At 35.7% G+C, this 20,713-nt stretch overlaps 1 protein-coding gene across 1 annotated transcript in view; it reads right to left on the bottom strand.

Annotated features, from left to right (window-relative positions):
• The window catches only part of CTSO (cathepsin O), a 237,158-nt gene that overhangs the window by 75,728 nt on the left and 140,717 nt on the right, over positions 1–20,713 (bottom strand). The window contains exon 2 of the mRNA XM_054690108.1: positions 1,108–1,147. Within this exon, the coding sequence (XP_054546083.1) occupies positions 1,108–1,147 (40 nt within the window). The remainder of the gene's footprint in view (positions 1–1,107; positions 1,148–20,713) is intronic.

Here is a 20,713-nt window from a genome sequence, read left to right as displayed (position 1 = left end):
ATGTTCAGGCAGGACTCCCCAGGATGTCCAGAATAGAACAGGGTTTTCTAACATGTCACCTTAACATGTGAATTATTTAAAGCTAAGATCAGCCGGGCCCTGTAAACCTCAAAAGAAACTTTTCACCACTCTCTTAACCACCTAGAAGAATGAGAATTAACTAGAGATAGGATCATCACCAGAAATAACCTTTCTATCAGAGAAATCTAACCATATGACAGGCAAATGGCTATTACAAAGCATCTGGGGCCAAGACAATACCCTGAGTCACAACATGTCTTATTGTTATAGCATTTCACACACCATCATGGATAAAAGCATGTTGCTCAAGAGTTGCTTTGTTAATTCCATATAAACTCATCAAGTACCCTAATTTGTAACATTTTGAATGAGGACATGCCTGTTTTTGAAATTTAAATAAGATCTTTTTTCTCTGCATTTATGAAACAAATACATGAATCAATAACCCCAATATGGATAAGTAAAATAATTTTGATTACTTATGTTTTATTTTAAAAACCTGTACAGGTGACAAAAGTTTATCATACGCATTGTCAAATGCTTTATTTATAAACTCATCTTTTTTACCAAACCCAGTGACAAAAATCCAGCATCATTTATTCCTCTAATGTAGACATTAGTTTTGCATGGAAAAAGCCACTAACGTGACAATAAATCCCTTTTTTTCTAGAGCCATTCTGTTTTGTCCCTGTTGTCCCAGCATAATTATTAATAGCTCCTCCTTTGACTCTCAAAGTGTGCTGATTCGTGATAAAAAATTATATAGTCACCCAACTTATGACCCATTCCTTTGCTTTTAAGCTAGGAGAATTTTCCAAAATGACATCAAGATAGATTGCAAAAAGAAGTTCTTTTCCAGACTTTTGTAATAGTTGTTCATAGTTGCACAGGAGAGAGAGAAGGTAATTGAACTTGTTTATTCCCCAGAGCAGCAAGATTGTTCTTGCTGACAAGACAAAACCTTTGCTTGCTTTACTATCCTTAATCACAGCTTTTCCAAAAGTAAAGTTAACCTCTAGAAATTAATTCAAAATCATTTGACCATTTAAAAAAGGCACTTTTATTAATAGAGTAAATAAGTCTTACCTTTAGAATTTCATCAACATGCATGCCAGTGCCTTTGCCTCTGACAAAAAAATAAGAACAACAACAAAAAACCACTGAGTTTTATTCAACATTAAACCATGAATGAATCCCAAGACCTTTTTGTAATAAGTTCTTCCAAAGTTTTTGGTTTATTTCCTTACTTCCAGAAGAACTGATCCAGATCAGAGGTTTTCAAATGTTGGTCTGCAAGTCACAGCTGGTCAGTAGGAAATTCTCATCAGTCTGTGACACAAGACCAATAAATAATAATTTAGATTTTTTCTGAAGTTAAATTAATCTTAATATATTTTTCCCACAGACTATATGCTTACTATATTTTGTTATGGAAATAGTATGAGGTAGTTAATAAAATTTTAAATTAGTTTGATCCTATTAATTGGTGAATTTTAGTAAACCTATCTGTGTTTCATGTGCTGACCCAAAGGAAAACTGCAAAATGGTAAAGTTATGCTTCTTTGGTAGACTTGGTATAAAATGATGTTTACTACCTCCTCAAATAGTTATACTTGAATATATCTATTCGCATTCACTCCAGTTATCCTCCATGCTAACTGAATGCAAAAAGGAAAATATGAGAATGTTAGGTCCAAGTGAATAGGCTTTTAGTATTCCATAGACTTAGTTCTGCATTAGGATTTCTAGAAATTCAGTTACTCAAAATGGTAACAAAAATGCATTGTCTCTGCTTAAACTTTATTTTACATTAGAGGCAAAGTTTCAGAAAGAAGGTAGCAGTGTGTTTTTCCATTGGGGAAGTCATTTCTTGACGTGAGTGCCCAGGTATGCTCTTTAAACTCAAAACAAAATTTCGTATGATGTGCTTTCTTTTATCCTGTTGATTGTTCTTATATGACAGTTGGAATAAACAGCAGCACGACAGGGGGCCATCACACCAGCTTTAAAGAAAAAGATGAGAGACCCAGAGAACCAGAGTAAAAAAGGAGTAAAGCTTTTTATAGCACTAGAGGAAACCACTTCAGTACTCAGGCTGGCATAGAAGTCTTTTAAAGTATGAAAAGACAGACTATCAGTCTACTGATAGTAAATTTTCATGTATAAATTTGGGGGAAAATGGCCAGTAGTAATAAAAATTTTTATGTTATGAACATTATCATCAAATCTACTTAAATTATTGAAACTAATTACAATTCCAGCAGTAGCCATTTAGAACAGAGAAAATAATGTTATAAAATGATGGGGGATCATCCCTTATCTGAGAAGAAATGCTGGCAAACAAAACAAGCTGTGTAAATACTAAAATATGTGTGATGTCAAAGCAATTTTACTTAGTATACTATGAATTTTTGATAATTCAACATTTACTGGCACCCACTCGACACAGGGTGTGAAGTAAGTGACAACTGATCCAGGCAAGCTTCTCAAGGTAATTAGTGTCTGGTGACAAAAAGCAGCAGTGAGCCATGTAAGATCTCTATTAAGATAAGGCAATTGCTTGTGGATCCTAAGGGGGTAAGTGGTTAGATTATGTCTTCATGGAGAGCAGTTATTCTTTAAAGAAAACTTTTTATGAAAGTGTGATGTGAGTTGTTATGAAGAAATACTTGGATAGAATATCTTTGGCCAGAGGAAAGCTATCAAAAGGAAAAAAAAATGAAGTAAATTCATCGAGTTGGTTGGGAGAGTAACTGACAGGAAAATATAAGGGAAGTAGCTCAGATTGAGTGATTAATGCTAACCCATACTACTCTTTTGAAAGGGGCAAGTTTGTAAAAGCAAAAAAAAAAAAAAAAAAAAAAAAATCTCTGAAAACAGAATTGTATGCTGTGGACAGCAAATGCTTCCAAACTTTCCCATCTGTGATTCATTCCCAAGTTGTGGCCAATGTTCAGTGTCTTTAAGGTATTTCAATGCCTTTGTGACTCCATATACTATGTCTCATATCCACACACATATGAATTCATTATATTCTGATTTGTACCTCAAAGATACCTAACAACATAATATTGGTAGTTATATTTTCTTGACTTTTATCAGGTGTCTTTTAACAGTTACTTAGTATTCTTTCTTATAGATATAATCTGTCAACCTACACCCCACTGATAATAGTCAAGACAACATGTAAAAGATTTTCAGAACTGATAAATATACTGGGGTAAAGACTAGAGAAGAATCTGTGTGAGACTTTTCTAATTAACTCATAAACACTTTGGAGGATCACATAAATTCAAAGAGTTTGATGCTCCAAGTCCTTTCATTTTGGGGTAGTGTAGAAATCAGATTTTTTTTCATATTTAGTCTCTATAAAACTTATACTTATGGATAAAATAGAAACCATTACAAGTGCATAAGGAGAATACAATAAATGGAGACTAGAAGTCACTTGTCTTAAATTGGAATACTAGTTGTAGTAAAGATCTCTATTATCCTTTGTTCATTTATTTTAAACAAAATGCTAATGAGAATCATCAGTTCTCCCCAGTATAGTTGCAGGTTGGGAAATAAAAGTTTTCTAATCATCTAAACACATTTATTTTTCTTCATTTCTATGATCCATTTTCCTATAAAATTAGGATCCAACTTAAGTTTTTAAATTTGCTTTCAATTCAATCCCAAAGGATAATCAATAAGAACTCATGAAATAAGTTAAGACACATATATACAAAATATATAATACAACCACTAAAGTTGATTAAATCAATCTACAATGCTATAAAAAGATATTAAGAAAGCAAGATATATTGTATATATATCATTTGCTTTAAAAAAAGATCCAACAACATATGCTTTTTCATGTTCATTTTCTGAAGCATACTCAAGAAATGACTGATAATATTTATCTCTGGAAAGTGCACCTAGGGAGTATACGGGGGTGTACATGCTTGGGTGAAACTTGAACAGTTGGAAACAAAAATAGGAGAGCTGGGCAGGTCCATTTCCTCCTAGTTTTCTCTTTGTTGAACTAAGAGACTTCCTGGAAATCCTCCCATGGAGACCTGTAGTGTTGAGTGAACTTGCTTCCTGACTGTGGATGTCTTTATAACTGATTCTTAAGTGCTAGTGGCTGCAGTAACATATTGTGTCACCTTGTTCCACCCTTGTTCCTTCACTTGGCTTCACCTATGCTCTCTCCTCAGGCTTGTTCCTCCCAAGTAGTATCAACATTTTAATATCTACCTCACGTTCTGCTTCTAACTCAGAAATCATGGGCTAAACACAATTCATACGTGGGATGTTTCTAAAAGATCAGACTCAAGATGCGGTTAGGGAGGCTGCTGCTTACCTCTGAAGCATCCCTTGTGGATGGGAAGGGGGTGACAATAACTCATGATGCAGTTGCAGTGCAATTGCTTTCACCTCTGCTTAATTGAGGAAAAGCACAAATGGGGGCACGTGGAGAGAGATCAAATGGTCATGACAGTTAATTAACATGGGGACAGTTATGAGAAGTGCAAAATAAGCTGAACACCTTTGGTGCCAATCAAGAAATTACAAATGAAGAATGACAGGCTTAGGACATTCTCCAACTTGAAATAGTTAAACTGAAAACCAGAGGATTTCTGATATTTTACGTGGCCTCTTACTTCTGACAGCTTCTGGCTGACTGCCAAAAATCTGGCCAAGAGTCTAATTATAAGGGAGACAATGCAAAGAAGCTTAACTGTGCAGACATAGCAGATCTCCTGTGTCAGCCCATAGTTATCATAGGGACAGAAGTGGATCTCATAGTTTGGGATGAACACATTTAGGAAGACACAACTGTGCATCTTGAGCACCCAAAATCATCAGCTCCACCTTTAACCAGAAGTGCCCCCCTCTCACTGTTTAAGCCTTTTTCTCCAATTTAACATTTAGAGCCAAGTCACAACACTGTCCAGATGGGTAATTACAAGTCCAAGTCTAGGAAGAAATTACCTGCAAGGAATCACAGGACCTGATGCAGATGTATTAGTACAAAACTCTGAGCTATGTGCAGAGGCATTAGAGACAAAGAAGAAATACATTCACAAAATAAAATTATATATTTTATAGCATTAATTTCCTTGGGGTAGGATTATACTTCTTTTATCTTCTCTCTCACACACACACACACATACACACACACAAATTACTCTAAATGATAATCTGTGTATCAAATTTTATAACTGATTTTCTTTCTTTGCTATCTTTGCAATAAAAAGCAACAAGGGGAGTGGCTTTTCTAGAAAGTGATACATTTGGGTAATATGTTTTATAACATTTACCTTTCATTTATTTATTTTTTTTTAAGATTTATTTATTTATTTATACAAGCACTGGGTACAGTCAGAAGCGCAGGAGGGTGAGAGAATTCACCAGAGCCAGAACGGGGAACAGAACAGGCAGGCTGACGAAATACACTGCTGAGGGGAGCAGCGGGTGCGGCAGGAGAAGTCTGTCGCGCCATGTGGGACCCTCCCGGGCGGCCGGGGATCAAACCAGCACTGCAGAGGCTGCGGGCAGCTTCGCAACCCAGCGCTCAACAGTGGCGCCACCTGGGGAGGCCCAACATTTAACTTTTAATATAATTCCATAAGCACACCAAAATATGACCATTCAGTTATTCAGGTCAAATATATTTGAGGGCAGTCATTTAAGTGTATTTTAAACATTTCTTTCCTTTTAGATGTCTGAAAATATGGGAGAAATGATGATAAATACATAGTTTCTACTTCAAATCTGTTCCTATGTTGTAGTTGAAGATGTAAGACATTTAAAAAAGTACATAACTCAATCAGACAAAATTGAGATCAGAAGGGAGATACAGATCCACTATGCTGGAAGTTCCAAATGGGAAGACATCTTACTTAGCTGAAATACATCAGGGAACTTACTGCTTTTGAATATTTTATTTCAAAACTTTAAACTTGAACTGATTTACAAAGGAATATCTTTTAAAGGAAATTGCTTTTCTCTAAACATGTACTAAAAGTAATTGCATGTTGATGTATTGCAGTAATGTTTTAACTAATTAATTATTGGTAGCAACAATTATTATGGCTAAGGATCAGAAAGTCATTAAATCAAATAAGGGGCAGATAATTGTCTCCATCCATACGACAATTCAAGTTTCAACAAAAATCTCTTAATTATTCATCCATGTATCTCTTGCTTAAAATCCCAAGTGGTGTTTCTAATAATTTCTAAGACTAATAGTAATCATTAGTCATTAACGGTACTTGTGTGTGATTATATAGAGGCATTAATGACAATTATTCTGTGCCTGTCATTGTCCTTTGACTATATATGCACTTGACCTTTACATTTAACCCCATAAGATGTTACCTACTTCTGTCATTTTGGCACAACAAATTGTGGTGTTTCTTGAGTACAATATGTCTCCAATTTAGATTTATAATAAATGATAACTGGCCTTTCTTTTCTTCTCTGCAACAGTTTTAAAATACAGTTGCTAACAAGCAGCTTGCTCTCCATGCTATTTTGGTCTTGTGGAACAGATTTTAAAATCTTTTAAAAATATACCTTAATTTTGGTAGAATTTAAAGCTTTTGTTATTTCTCCTGGGGGTTTCCAGCCAGTTTTTATTTGGCTGTTTTTTACTGATGCACTTTTTCTTACTCTGTCTCCAACATGGAATCACCCTGAGAGAAATACCAACTTCATACATATTATGAAAATGGTTTTTCTAGCAGCAGGAACCTTGCAAGGATGTTCAGAAAAGTCTGCTTTTGCTTTCGTATTTTCCCTCATACATTTTTAAAGAATAGCTCATATGTTTCATTTCAGAAGAGTCTGATGGTAAAGTGACAACTGGTGCCTGCATTTGTTTCACTCAGGAAAAGAAGAATCTGAACAAATAATCCATATGGGTCTCTTCTCCTTGGTGAGACTATTCATAACTTTTGGGTTAGATTCAATTTAGTCACAGTTTTGAATGGAAAATTTAAAAATCTCTGGTTTATTCATCTGATTTGTTAAGTGAAAACTTCAAAGAAAATTGTTCATTGTTAAAACACTAATTTTAATTCTTGAAGTATGAAATGGTTTTGGAATTATAGGACATTGTCAAAATGCAGTATTAATTTTATAATTTCATGATCAATGTATTGCCATGGAAGCAGAGAGAAAACGTTTGTTTCAATGACAGTTTCATTCATTGTGAAGAGCTTTTTAGTTTAATATAGTCCCATTTATTTCTGCTTACTTTTATTTCTCTTGCTGTTGCAGACAAATCTGTGAGGATATCAGTGAAGTCATTGTTGTGAAGTGTTTTACCTGTTTTCTTCAATGTATTTTATGGTTTCAGATCTTACATTCAAGTCTTTAATACAATTTGAATTACGACTTGTGTAAGACCAACAGTGGTAACACTGAGGGGTTATCCCAAAATTTCTTCAATTAAAAAGAAATGAAATAATGTTTGTGTAAGATGCAAAATGATGGTCTAGTTTCATTTTTGTGCGTGTGCCTGTCCAGTGTCCCCAACACCATTTATGAAGAGACTCTGCTTTCCCCAATGTATACTCTAGGCTCTTTTTTCATAGATCAATTGTCTATTGATATGCAGGTATGGATGCTGAAGTTTCCTCACAGCAGCAAGCAATTCCTAGACTACAGAGGGGTGTGCTAGAATTCAACTTAATTTTGATACTATCCATCCAAAGATAGAGTTAGATTTCACAGGTTAAGACTTGGATTCCCAAAATCACCCTTCATTTTAGACATCAAGCAAGCCACAAGCAAGCTTCTGACCAACTGGCAATATATCAGAGGTCTCTCACAATTCCCTCCTCAGACTTCAGGCCCCTGTGCTAAGCCCTGGATTATTATTTGTGCTTCAGTCCAACTGGCTCTAAATCAGAGACACCCAACTCAGGTTTGATTAATTTGCTAGATGGTTCTCAGAGCTTGAGAAACTTGTTTACTCACTTTCTTACAGCAGTTTATTATAAATGATACTGAAGGCTATACGTCAAGCCTGGTGGAGGCAATGCTTAGGGCAAGATATTGGGAAAAGGCATAGAACTTCCAAGTCCTCTCCAATTATGCCATTCTCTCCCAAATCTTCACATGTTCACCAGCTGGAAGACCTCCAAAGCCCTTTCTTTCATAGAATCTTCACTCCCTAGGCATGAGTGAGTGAATCATTGGCCAATGGCTACTGGACTCCACTTTTAGCTCCACTCCTCTCCCAGGAAAGCAAGGGGAAGGATGGAAAGTTCCACCCTCTATGCATGTTGGTTTCCATGGCAACTAGCTCCCAACAAATGGCACTTTCTAAAAGTTACTTTCATTAACATAACCAAGACATCTTTATCACTCACAGCACTTAGGAAATTCAAGACTGAGTGAACTGTGAGGCAGGAATTATGAATGTAGACCAAATATGTATGAGAAGTGTATTTTAGTCATCTGAAGGACTGAACATGTATATTTTCTCTAATTCACAATGTCATAGACAGTGATTAGTGCCATGGAAAAATAAAGCTAGAAATAAAGATGGCTAGTTTATAGATAATATGATCAGAGATGGCCTCATGAAAAGACTTGTATTTGAGTAGGAATTTGAATGAAACAAACAAGGGGTCTTTCAGGAAAAAGTTCTAGACATTTGGAGCAGAAAACGCTAAGGCCTTGCATTGAGTGGCACAGTTATTTTTAAGAATCAGCAAGGAGACTGGTGAATTGGAACAGTAAGTAAGAAGAAAAGTGTAGAAGATGATCTCAGAAGTAATATATAGAGATTTGTAAGGCCGTTAAGTTTTGTTCTAAATGAGATTAAAAGTGCTGAAAATGTTTTGAGCAAAAGAGTAGTAAAAGCTGACTTTTTACTAGGGTCACTCTGTGTCCTGGATTAAGAAAAATCAAAGGAGAAGTCACAAGACAGAGCAGGCAAGAAGAAACTACTGCAAATATTCAAGACAAAGAGAGGAAGCATGAGAAAAGAATTAAGTAATATGTTAGGAAAGGATTCTCTCTCTATTTTGGATTGCTTCAGAACTGGATTGGGGGAGTGAGAGATAGAGTGAAAGATGAGCTCAAAGCTTTTATCTGAACAACTGGAAAATGTTATTGACATTTATTGCACTGCACAACAACAGGGATATCCAGTTTTAAGGAAGTTCAGTTTGGAACATACTGAGATTGGATATCTCGTAAGTAAAGTCACCAGTATTGGCTGACAGTATATATTTAGTGAGTCATTAGCATATTAATATTACTTAAGGGCATTTGATCAAGATTTAGGGGATGAGTTTAAATAGAAAAGATAAGTAGTCTAAGATATAAACCCCCTGATCAAGCCAACATCTGTAGATTTGGTAGATGAGAAGAAAGCAGTGAATGTAACTAAAGAAGCAGGAAATAACCAGAAATATGTGGTGCCCTAAATGAAACAGGGAGAGAATCAACTATGTTCAATGATGCTAAAAGATTAAATATAAAGGTCTGAAAAAGGGTGCAAGCTGTGTGCAATCACGGAAGACCTAGACAAGAGTAGATATCATAGAGAGGCAAGGATAAAAATGTGAATTAAGAAGACTCCTAAGAAAATGGGAGGACAGAAATTGGAGACTTCAAATAGATATTACTTCTGGGGAGAACTGTGTTGTAAATAAAAGCAATGACATAGGGTGGTAGTTGGAATAGGTAATGTGTAAACAGTTTTATTTTTGGTTGTTTTGTAAACAAAATAAGAGAGAAACAAGCATATGTATGTGTGTGATGAAAAACGATTAAGAGAAAAATGATGATGCATCAAAGAACTAGTTGCTATTGCAACGTCCTTAAGGAAGCAAATGACAGGATTTTTTTTTTTTTTTTCAAATGACAGGATTTTATTTGCAGATGGAGGAGTTATCCTCTGTTAAGATGTGCAGATATCTTACCACAATAAAAATTATAAAGGGGAAAAATAAAAACAGCTTTCCCCCCAAATAAATAAAAGTATTTTTGCTATACTCGTTCCCAATTATTTTCTTAGAATTTCAGAAAATTTCAAGATATTAAATGTTACAAACTTATATAAAATTCCCAATTCCCAGTTTCAAGTCTAATATTTTCATTCCTTGTGAAGATTTGTCACATCTGAATAATTGAAAATAAAGGCAAACTGACATAGGCTGGAGAATGCAGTGCCCCCATATTCCAGCTACATGTTAAGGAGCTCAGTAGTCACATGTGACTCATCGTGGCTAGAGTACAGTGCAGAGCGGCAGAGCGTTTCCATGACCAAGACCACATACTCCTATTAGAAGTTCCACCATTATGTTCTTCCATTAGAAATACATCTGTAACAGTTATAGAAACCATTCACTAGATAAACTAATAATGAAAATACATGATTTTATCAGCAGCGTCATTTTAATAACACTTTATCAGGAAAGTGACAGATAAGAAAGAAATTCTTCGTTTTAATTTCCTTAGTAATTGCCTCGCATCATTTAATTCTAATTTATGTAAAACATGGCTCTTTCAAATCTAGACAATTTAGTCTATTTTTCTTTATTTTCATATTAATCCAGGGCTTATTAATTTTCAGACATTGACAAACTGGCATATATTTTCATGGAAGAAATGGTTTCTTCTACGCTATGTTCTCTGGCAATAATTATTCCTTTAGAAAGTATGAACGAAAACTGGAAAAAATAAGCAAGAATTTCATGGTTGTTTTATAAGCAGTAGGGAAGATGCTGGGAATGGACTAGGCATCTAGTCCACACTTTATAAAGTTTCTTCTTAGCTAAATATGAGCAAGTATTCTTTCCTTATTCTATTTCTGGTTACTTCTCTGTATTTACTTGTTATTTCCCTATTTAGTAAAGATTTCTTTCTTATACTTTTCTACAATTCCTTCATGAAAGGACTGGCTACCCTCCCCCCTAATATTACAGTCATGACAAAAAAGTGTAAAGTCTAGGCTATCTCATGAATAACACAAACCCACGTTTCTCTACCAATTTTATTCTCATTCTTTGGCCACCTGAAAACCTTTGCAGGCATATCTATACAGAGTTAGCCTCTTGAGACACATACAAACTCTAAACCCACATGAGCACTGGTTGTTCAAAACCAGTGTCACAGAGACAAAGATCAGATACTGCATGGTGGATAGTTAAACACCATGAATTACTAGGTCATGATCTCATGCAAAAATAAGAAAACAGATAAATAAAATGCTATGTTGACTCTACTATTGAATGTTGCTAATTCTATTCAATTCACAAATTATATGATATGGGAAATGACAGATTACTTAAGAATACCATTCATTTGCACTTTCATACTGTTAATTTTATTATGAATTATCAGATTATTTTTTTAAAGATTTACTTACTTATTTATATAAGCACTGGGTATAGTCAGAAGTGCAGGAGGGTGAGAGGATTCACCAGAACCAGAGCAGGGACCAGCACAGACAGACTGATGAAACACACTGCTGAGGGGAGCAGCGAGCGCATCAGGAGAGGTCTGTGCACCATGTGGGACCCTTGCCAGTGGCCGGGGATCGAACTGGCGCTGCAGAGGCTGCGGGCAGCTTTGCATCCCGCATTCAACCACTGTGCCACTGGAGAGGCCCAAATTATCAGATTATTAAATATGCTCCCCTTATGCCCAATAGTTGTATTCTACTGTAAGAAAGTGGTAGAGATATAAACAGAAATATATGCAAATATGTTTTTAAAGTTTATATAAATTATTTATTGTATATTTATATATTATATCCTACATATATTATAACTGTAAAATATTTTTTTAACTTATATAGATATATACATAGATAGAAGAACAGACTACCAATCCTTGCTTTCCACATTGATTACATGATGTCTCACAACTGAACACAACAAATATTCATTGGTTCTAAGTATATATTTAAAGTAGAGGTGGTCAGGCTTTAACTGTTCTGAAGTGATTCTCAAGTATTTGCAGAGGATACTATTAATATTTATTGAGAGTCTATGTTATATTAACATTTACAGTCAGGTTCCTTCTTGCAAACAGAAGAAACTAACTCTGATTTACTTAAACATAAAAATAGTTTATTGTGAAGACTTAAAAATGGGCAAGAGGCAAGGTCAACAAGGTGGGCAAAACCATCACCAAGGTCACAGCACAAAAATATTAGCTTTGGCACTCACGTTATTTCTGAACAAATATTGGTGCCAGGGAAAAACTGTGAATATGCAGTTCACAGCTGGGCACAATTTTGTAGAAATTAATATTGCTTCTGCCACGTGAATTCTAAACCATTCCTGAAATTTTTTTTCAGGTGGGTCACCCATCTAGGAAAGCACCATCTAAGTTTTTTTTTTTTTTTTAATAGAGGCATATTTTATTTATTTATTTATTTGTTTTGTTTATACAAGCACTGGGTACAGTCAGAAGCGCAGGAGGGTGAGAGAATTCACCAGAGCCAGAGCAGGGAGCAGAACAGGCAACAGACAAAGTACACTGCTGAGGGGAGCAGCGGGCGGCAGGAGAGGTCTGCGCGCCATGTGGGACCCTCCTCTGGTGGCCGGGGAACAGCCGGGGATCGAACCAGCGCCAGAGAGGCCGCGGGCAGCTTCACAACCCAGCGCTCAACCACTGCGCCACCAATGGTTAGGATTATGTCAACTATCCATGCCTTGTTGCTATAATTCAGAAAAATCAAGTATCTCAAAAGTTTAAAAATTTGGGGTGAGCTTCTCCTTCCCTAAATCTCAGTCACTAAAAATAGAAGTTTAGATACTTGGGAACAAAATTATAACCAAACAAAAGAAACAAATTATCCACTGTAGTGGCTTCAAAGACAGTTTATAATTAATCCTTAGAACAAATATAAAAAAGTACACATTACATATAATATAAACATCTAATACATGTTTATATCTACTAAATCAAATTACTTTCTGAAATGGATTGAGCAATTGTTCGGCAAATTATTATGAAAGATCAAATCTCTGTCACTCAGAGCATCATGGTTTCAGAAAGATACTTTTAGAGTTATGGGTATATTGGGCCTTCCTGGTGGCACAAGGGTCAAGATGCAACCTATGAAGCAATCCACAGCCACTGCAGCACAAGTTTGATCCCTGGCCAGGGAGCTACTCACATGGCACAGCAGACCTCTCCTGACTCGCCCGCTGCTCCCCTCAGCAGTGTATTTCAGTCAATCTGCCTGTTCTGTTCCCCACTCTGTATCTGGTGAATCCTCTCACCACCACCCCCACCTCTGGCCTGTACTCCAGTTCTTGTATGTATAAGTAAATAAATCTTAAAAGAAAAGAATTAAGGGTATAACCTGTACATTTTTATAGAACTCCATTCAGTCAATTAATTTGAATTATTAGTACAAATTATGAAACAGTAACATAAACTAGAATTCTTAGAAATTTAGCAATCACTTGATCATTGCCTAAGGTGGTCATTTCAAAGACAGACTTCAGACCATGAAAGGGTATTTCCCACCACCTGAATAAACCCATTTTTTGCACCGGGTGGCAGGTATGGGCACAGTATCAAGGCAAGGACATATTTTAAAGTATTAGATATTCAGACTAATAGCTGCTATAAGTTAGAATAAATCCTACATTTAAAAAATTGGTTAAAAGTGTCTGTTTGGTGGAAGGTACATATTAAAAAGAAATTTTTTAACCTTCATTTATATTCTGAAATAGGAAAAGATAACTCTCACTATGTTAGAATCATATTTTCTTAATTTATAGTGAAGCAAAAGAACTTCATTTTCTTTTGATCATCCATCAGAGATTGTGCAAATGTAATTAGTGCATAGCAAACTCTATCTTTCAATTTTATTAAAGGTCAGAAGTTATCTAAGAACCATTGTATGGTTGAATGGAAATAAAAGATGGATGCTTATTAAGTAAAAATTTTAAAGAAACATATAAAACTTAAATTGAATGTGCTGAAAACTTTGGTGGAAATGGTTTCCCAAAAGCAGATGAAAAGCAGAAAGTAGGTCCAATGACTGTTAGTGGCAGGGAAGGAGAAATGGAGGAGAGGCAAGCTGTGCAAGCCTCTGTCCTGATCATAAAGTTATCACAAAAGTGGTGTGACAATGAAAAGAACTGTTTTCTGGTCTGTCCCAGGAAGTGCAGGTTGATTTTGCTTTCTCCAGGCTGTCTTTTAAAGTCTAGAGGGGAACAAGGGGGTGGGCTGAGGATCCACTATCAAACATGGGATGATTGTATCATCTTAAGAAGCTTCTTTCTTAAAGATTTATTTATTTTATTTATTTTATACAAGAACTGGGGTACAGGCCAGATGTGTGGGAGGGTTTCATTTTCCTCATCTATGGAACAAAGGGACAAATCACTGTTCTACATTCATTCTGGGTCAGTCTGATTTTTAAATAAAAGCTTTATTGAGCTATAAGCCACATATGATAAAATTAGCTTATTTAAAGTGCGCAATGTAGAGTCTCCCTGGTGGCCCAAGGGGTTAAGCACTGCACTATGAAGCAATAGCAGCCTGTGCAGCAGGAGTTCGATCCCCGGCAGGCCAGGGAGCTTCCCACATGGTGCAGCAGACCTCTCCTGTCTCGCCTGCTGCTCCCCTCAGCAGTGTATTTCAGTCACTCTGCCTGTTCTGCTCCCTACTCTGTCTCTGGTGAATCCTCTCACCCCCCACATCTCTGGCCTGTACCCCAGCTCTTGTATGCATAAATAAATCAATCTAAAAAATAAAGTGTACAATATAGTGATTTTTAAAATACATTCTAGGGTTGTACAGCATCACCACTATCCAATCTAGGAACAGGTCTGCCATGTCATTATTTTCCACACCCCTTTTCTTCCTTCCCTCAGTCATTGGCAACCACTTGGCTACTTTCTGTCTCTGGATTTGCCTTTCTGAATATTTCATATAAATCAAATCATGAAGTATATGGTATTTTTGTGAATGGCTTCTTTCATTTAGCAGACTGTTTTCACGGTTCATCCGTATTGTAGTGTGCGCCAGCACGTCACCCTCCTTATTGCCAAATACATGTGTTCATTCATTCACTACTTGGTAGTTATTTGGGGTGTTTCCATTTTTTTTTTGGCTATTAAGAATGATGCATTCATGAACATTCAGTTTCACGTGAACATATGTTTTTAGTATTTCTTTTGAATATATATCTACAATTGGAATCGCCAGCTCTTAAGAGAACTTTATTTTTAACATTTTGAGGAGCTGCCAAATTGTTTTCCTCAGTGGCTGTGCCATTTTAGATGCTGGTCGTGACGATTGCAGTTGTTTTCACCCAAGTCCTCACAACACTTGTTATATTGCCTATCTTTTTGTTTCAGCCATCCTACTGGATACAGTATTTCATTGTGGTTTTAATGTGTATTTCCTAAAAGACCTGATGCTGAATATCATTTCATATACTGACTGGTCATTTTCATAATTTCTTTTTATTCATTCATTCATTCATTCATTCATTTATACAAGCACTGGGTACAGTCAGAAGCGCGGGAGGGTGAGAGAATTCACCAGAGCCAGAGGGGAGAGCAGAGCAGGCAGAGTGACGAAGTACACTGCTGAGGGGAGCAGTGGGCGGCAGGAGAGGTCTGTGTGCCATGTGGGACCCTCGTCTGGCAGCCGGGGAACGAACCCACGCTGCAGAGGCTGCGGGCAGCCTCACAACCCGGCGCTGAACCGCTGCGCCACCGGGGAGGCCCATTTTCATAATTTCTTTAGAGAAATCTTTATTTAAATATTTTGCACATTTTAAATAATGTTTATATCTTTTATACCATATATTTATATGGTCATATTTTTTGGTGCTATCTATTTCTTCTTTATCTTACCAATGCTTTTTATTTGTTCTGGGGATCTATAGGATCCTTGTTTGATATTATTTTTAATAGCATGTTGGACATGCTATCCTACTGCATCTTCACCTCCTTATTTCTACTGAGAAGCAAGCGGGTAAGCTTATTGAAGTTCACTTATAATTGAACTGATTTTTCACCATAAATTTGTAATTTAACTGAGCTTTGAATCTATAAAATTTCGCCATTGATAAAAAGCTTATCTATTGTATTTGATGGGTCTTATTTCGTATTTTAATTAAAATATAAAATTTATGTACCCAGTACTGCCATGATTTGAATCATTAATTTGATTCTTTAAGAGAAATTCACATGGATAATAGACTCAGTGTTCTATTCCTTTATTAGGCAACTTTAAAACAAAATATGAAAAAGTTTGAGGAGATGTAATCCATTTGGAATAATCTTGAAAACTTAGGTGCATTTATAAAACTCAGATATGACTTAAAATGTGATACACAGTTTTCTTGACAGAAATCAGTTTGGTTGAAGCGTTATTCTACCCTTAGTGTGGTTTCTTGCCAAGGCTGACCACTAGTGGAACTCAGCCTTCAACTGTTATTGCTGTGATGAGCCCTTCAGTTTCAAGTGTCTCACCCCAATATTAATTTGAGGAATTATTTAAAAACAAACAAACATATCTTTGTAGTGTTACTTAAGGAACATTAAGAATCAATGGAATTAATTTAGAAGTTGGTTATGTACATAGCTAAAAATACAGAGGATGTAACATGATCTTACTGGAAAGTATTAACTTTGAACTGAGGAAACTGCTTTTGAGGTGTAGAGGCACCACCTCTACATCTCTGGGTCTTTTCGTGGTCACCAACTATGCATTACTTTGACCCATATCAAAAATACTTGTTTCCCAGAAAGGGTATTTTTTCTTAATCTTAATAATATATTACTCACCAAGATTTTCTTCCCACTGTCTGTCATTACTCATTGTTTTAACTGACATTTCAACTCTTCCACTTATTAGTGTCATCATGAATATTTCACTTAATATTTCTGGACTTAAAATTCTCATTCATTAGCTCTAAATCACATGATCTTTTTGGAGCTAAATTATATATGTAGAGCATTTAGCACATCACTTGTTATATATAATTTTAATATATTTAATTATAATTTGCAACCTCTGAAATAAGCACTTTGGAATAACATTTGTCATATATAGTGTATATGATAAGCATTTTTAAATATTGTTTGCAAGACCTTTTGTTAAACCCTTTATGTAGAAACACATATTCCTCTGCTGTTTCATTTACTGCTACTTTATTGCTATAATTCTCTCTATAGCCTGCTACTTCAGTTTTCCACTGACTACTTCATACGAACATGAAATGGTAGCACTGGGACTATCTTCTTTAATTTACTTTCCAATGTAAGTTGCACCGACCTATTACCTAGGACTTGTTCCTTTTTTCTCTTTCTCTAATTGCCTGAATTCTAGGTTAGAGCAGGTCAATTTTTATAGCAGAGTCTCTCTTTTTATAGAAAAAATAATCTCCCAGAAACACTTTTTAAGAAACAATCACATTCTATGCTCATTACATATCTTATCTCACATTATCTTCTCAATAAACTTGTGTGAACACATAACACATTTTTGAAAATAGAGGAGTAGGAAGTCAGACAGGTAACTTAGCTTGTTCAAAATCATACAATTAAGAGATAAAAGAAGCATTCCCGAAGGTTTTGTTACTTCTAAAGTGTTTATCTTTCTCTTCTTAGAACTTCTAGGAAGAATTTAGGACTATTTCCCAGTGCTCATGGGCCCCACGGGGCACATAAATTCAACAGCTATAGAATTTGGTTTTGCTTAATGCCCTATACCTAGTGCCTAAGACAGTGTCTGACACATGGGAGAGAGGCTTTGAATGTGGACTAAAAAAATGAGTGTGAAGAATGAAATTAACATTTCACATGTTACAATAGGTATCTTAGATTCTTTTTCTTCACAAGCTGTTGACACAATTGTTGTCTATCCCCCATCTTTTGCCCTAGAGCTATTCTTTACAGGAGACAACATTTAAAGAATCACTAAGCAAGTAATGTTGTACATATAGCCTATAGCAGAAAACAATAAAGTTACACTGAGTTGCTTTATACTGCCTGATGAAGAAGTTTACTTCCAAGTGATTGCCCCTTCTTAATTAGTCTCATGGCAGACACAAAAGAAAATAATGTTTCAATGAAGTTACAAAATAACGGATCCACACTGTTACTGGCAAATAATGGATCTGTTCTTTTTTTGGATCACCAAGGGGAAAAATGCCATTCATAAAGGTTACATAGATGCTTCATGGATTGGAATGAAAAAAAAAAAAACTAGAAAATTACTATGTATAATGGATTTGTAAGAAGCAGTTGCTATAGCAACAGTGGCTTCATAGACTGTATTGAATGATAGGATTTATTTCAGCACAATCACAGTCTTTTCATGTGTATCCTTCCCTAGGAGACAATGAACTCATGTAATATTGGTACATGATGAAAATTATCTCACTTGCAAAGGACTCCTCTCTTTAATATATACTGATTGAAGCTTAAAAATCAGCATTTGATGTGAAACTGTCATGGTAGCTACCCCTTCAGACATTTAGTTTTAAAACATTCCATGTAAAAATCTAAATATAGTGATCTCCGTGAGCTGAATACAAATAAGAGAGAAAATGATGTTAATGTGTGGTGTTCTTTTTCTGCAGGATAATGAAATTATAACCTCTGGCTTTTCAATAAAAGTAAACTTTACTACAACTGCTAATTGAATTGGTATTATTCAATTACCTTTCTTTGCATTTTAGAGCTTTCCTCAGAGATATTCAAATTAATAGTATTCATTGTAAAAAAATGCTCATAGAAATTTTCCTCTAATTAGGCTAGTTATAGACACCCTGACTGTTTTAAAATAAATGTGAAAGTGCACATTCATTCTGGATTATTTTCATTTTGAGGAAGATTCTGGTTTTTTTTTTTCCTTTTTTATAAATTATTTTATTTTATATAATTCTTACATCATTTTTCATTTTTGCACAATGTATGCATTTTCATTTTGGTTATATTCACCATACAATACCCCCCCCCTTATTTTGGCCCTAATCCCTCTTCTCCTACCATCCCCTCCATAGCGTGTCTCTGGTTTATAGTTGCTTGTTGATTTTTATTTTTATTTTATTGCAGTTAGTTCCTGGTCCCTTATTTAGGTTTTCTAAATTCCTGCTATGAGTGAGACCATCCGGTATTTTTCTTTTTCATTCTGGCTTATTTCACTGAGCATGATCCCTTCCAACCTACTAAAGATAGAGCTTCCATATGATCCAGCAACTCCACTCCTAGGTATTTAACCAAAGAATACACATTATTAATTCAAAAGGGCACCTTCACCCCCGTGTTTATAGCAGCAGTATTTACAATAGCTAAGCTTTGGAAACAACCCAAATGCCCAAAAATAGATGACTGGATCAAGAAGATGTGGTATATATACACAATGGAATATTACTTAGCAATCAAAAAAAGATAAACTCATGCAATTTTCAGCAACATGGATGAAGGAGGAAGATTATGTTTTCATAGAGGGAGTGAACTTCAAAATTCCAGATGCTACTCTGCAGGGGCACAGTATTCACAAATGACTGTCCGTGAACCATAACCTTATAAATATATAATTAACCTAATACTTATTCTGCAGAAAGATATTTCTGTTACTCATTGACAAGAGCATGATCAAGAGCCTATCTTCTAGTGTTTGCTCTCTGCCATTTTGTAATGTTTGCCAACTGAAGAAGCTTTTCACACAACAGTGAAGCTCTCCTTTTTTTAGTGTAAGCTGACTGAGAAGGAAGCATTTCTTGACTGTGATTTATGGACCTGTGGTCTTAACTCTCGCCCCATCACAAACAATGGCATTAAGTGAGTCATTTGCTTTCTCACATATTGGATTCACCCCATAAAATCAACACCCACGTGTCTATTTCCTCTTCCTTAATAGACACAATTTGTGCCATGATATGAGATTTAGCCCCATAAAACAGAATTTCTGTGAAGTTTAAACTTTACAATGAGTTTAAATATGATTACTTTATACTATTAAGGTGGCTCGCTGTGAACCCCAAGTGAGACCTCTTATACTGAACTATCTAAAGCCACAGAAATGAAGCTCAGCACCATAATTTTTTTTTTTGCTGAATCATCCCAGAGAGAAATCTGGTGATATTTAAGCCAGTAGGAAGAAATGCCAGTAGCCCCATTTTGAGAACATTTGATTAAACTTTAATGCCTCCTGTCTTGCAAACAATCATAATTCCTATCTGCTTCCTAATAGTCTCCTCAAATAAAAGCTCAAGGTAGAACCAGAGGCAAGAGAGACCCAGATGAGGCAGGACAGGGGTCCAGTATTCTGAATCATATCCCTTCCTTTCATACCCATTCCTTTTCTCCCTGTGCAGAGAGCACATGAGAGAAATACAAAGAGGTCACACTCTAGTTTTGCTCCTATTTTTTGGAACTGCACCATCAGAATTTAATTTGCATACTACTAATCCATTCACTCTCATTCAAACTGCATCCCCCTTCATGGAAGCTGCCCGGAGACTGGCAAGTGGTTCAGGAAGAGCTGCAGATGTACTTCAGTACTTTTTAAATGTGCATCTCTATTCACTGATTTCATTTTTGATTATAAGCTGTCTGCAATTTTCAATCTGTTCTCTGGATTTCATTTTACACTTTATTCAACTATAGCAGGACGATTTGTTGGTAGCTCTCCATATGTGACAAACTAGGGGTGAATTAAGACACTTTGCTATCTCCTCCCAAACTCT

This window comes from Talpa occidentalis, unplaced genomic scaffold (genome assembly GCF_014898055.3).
Source record: "Talpa occidentalis isolate TD23 unplaced genomic scaffold, MPIMG_talOcc4v2.1 talOcc4.8, whole genome shotgun sequence".
Classification (NCBI taxonomy): domain Eukaryota; kingdom Metazoa; phylum Chordata; class Mammalia; order Eulipotyphla; family Talpidae; genus Talpa; species Talpa occidentalis.
Note: the sequence above shows the minus strand (reverse complement) of the source record. Positions and strands in the feature narration are given on the sequence as shown.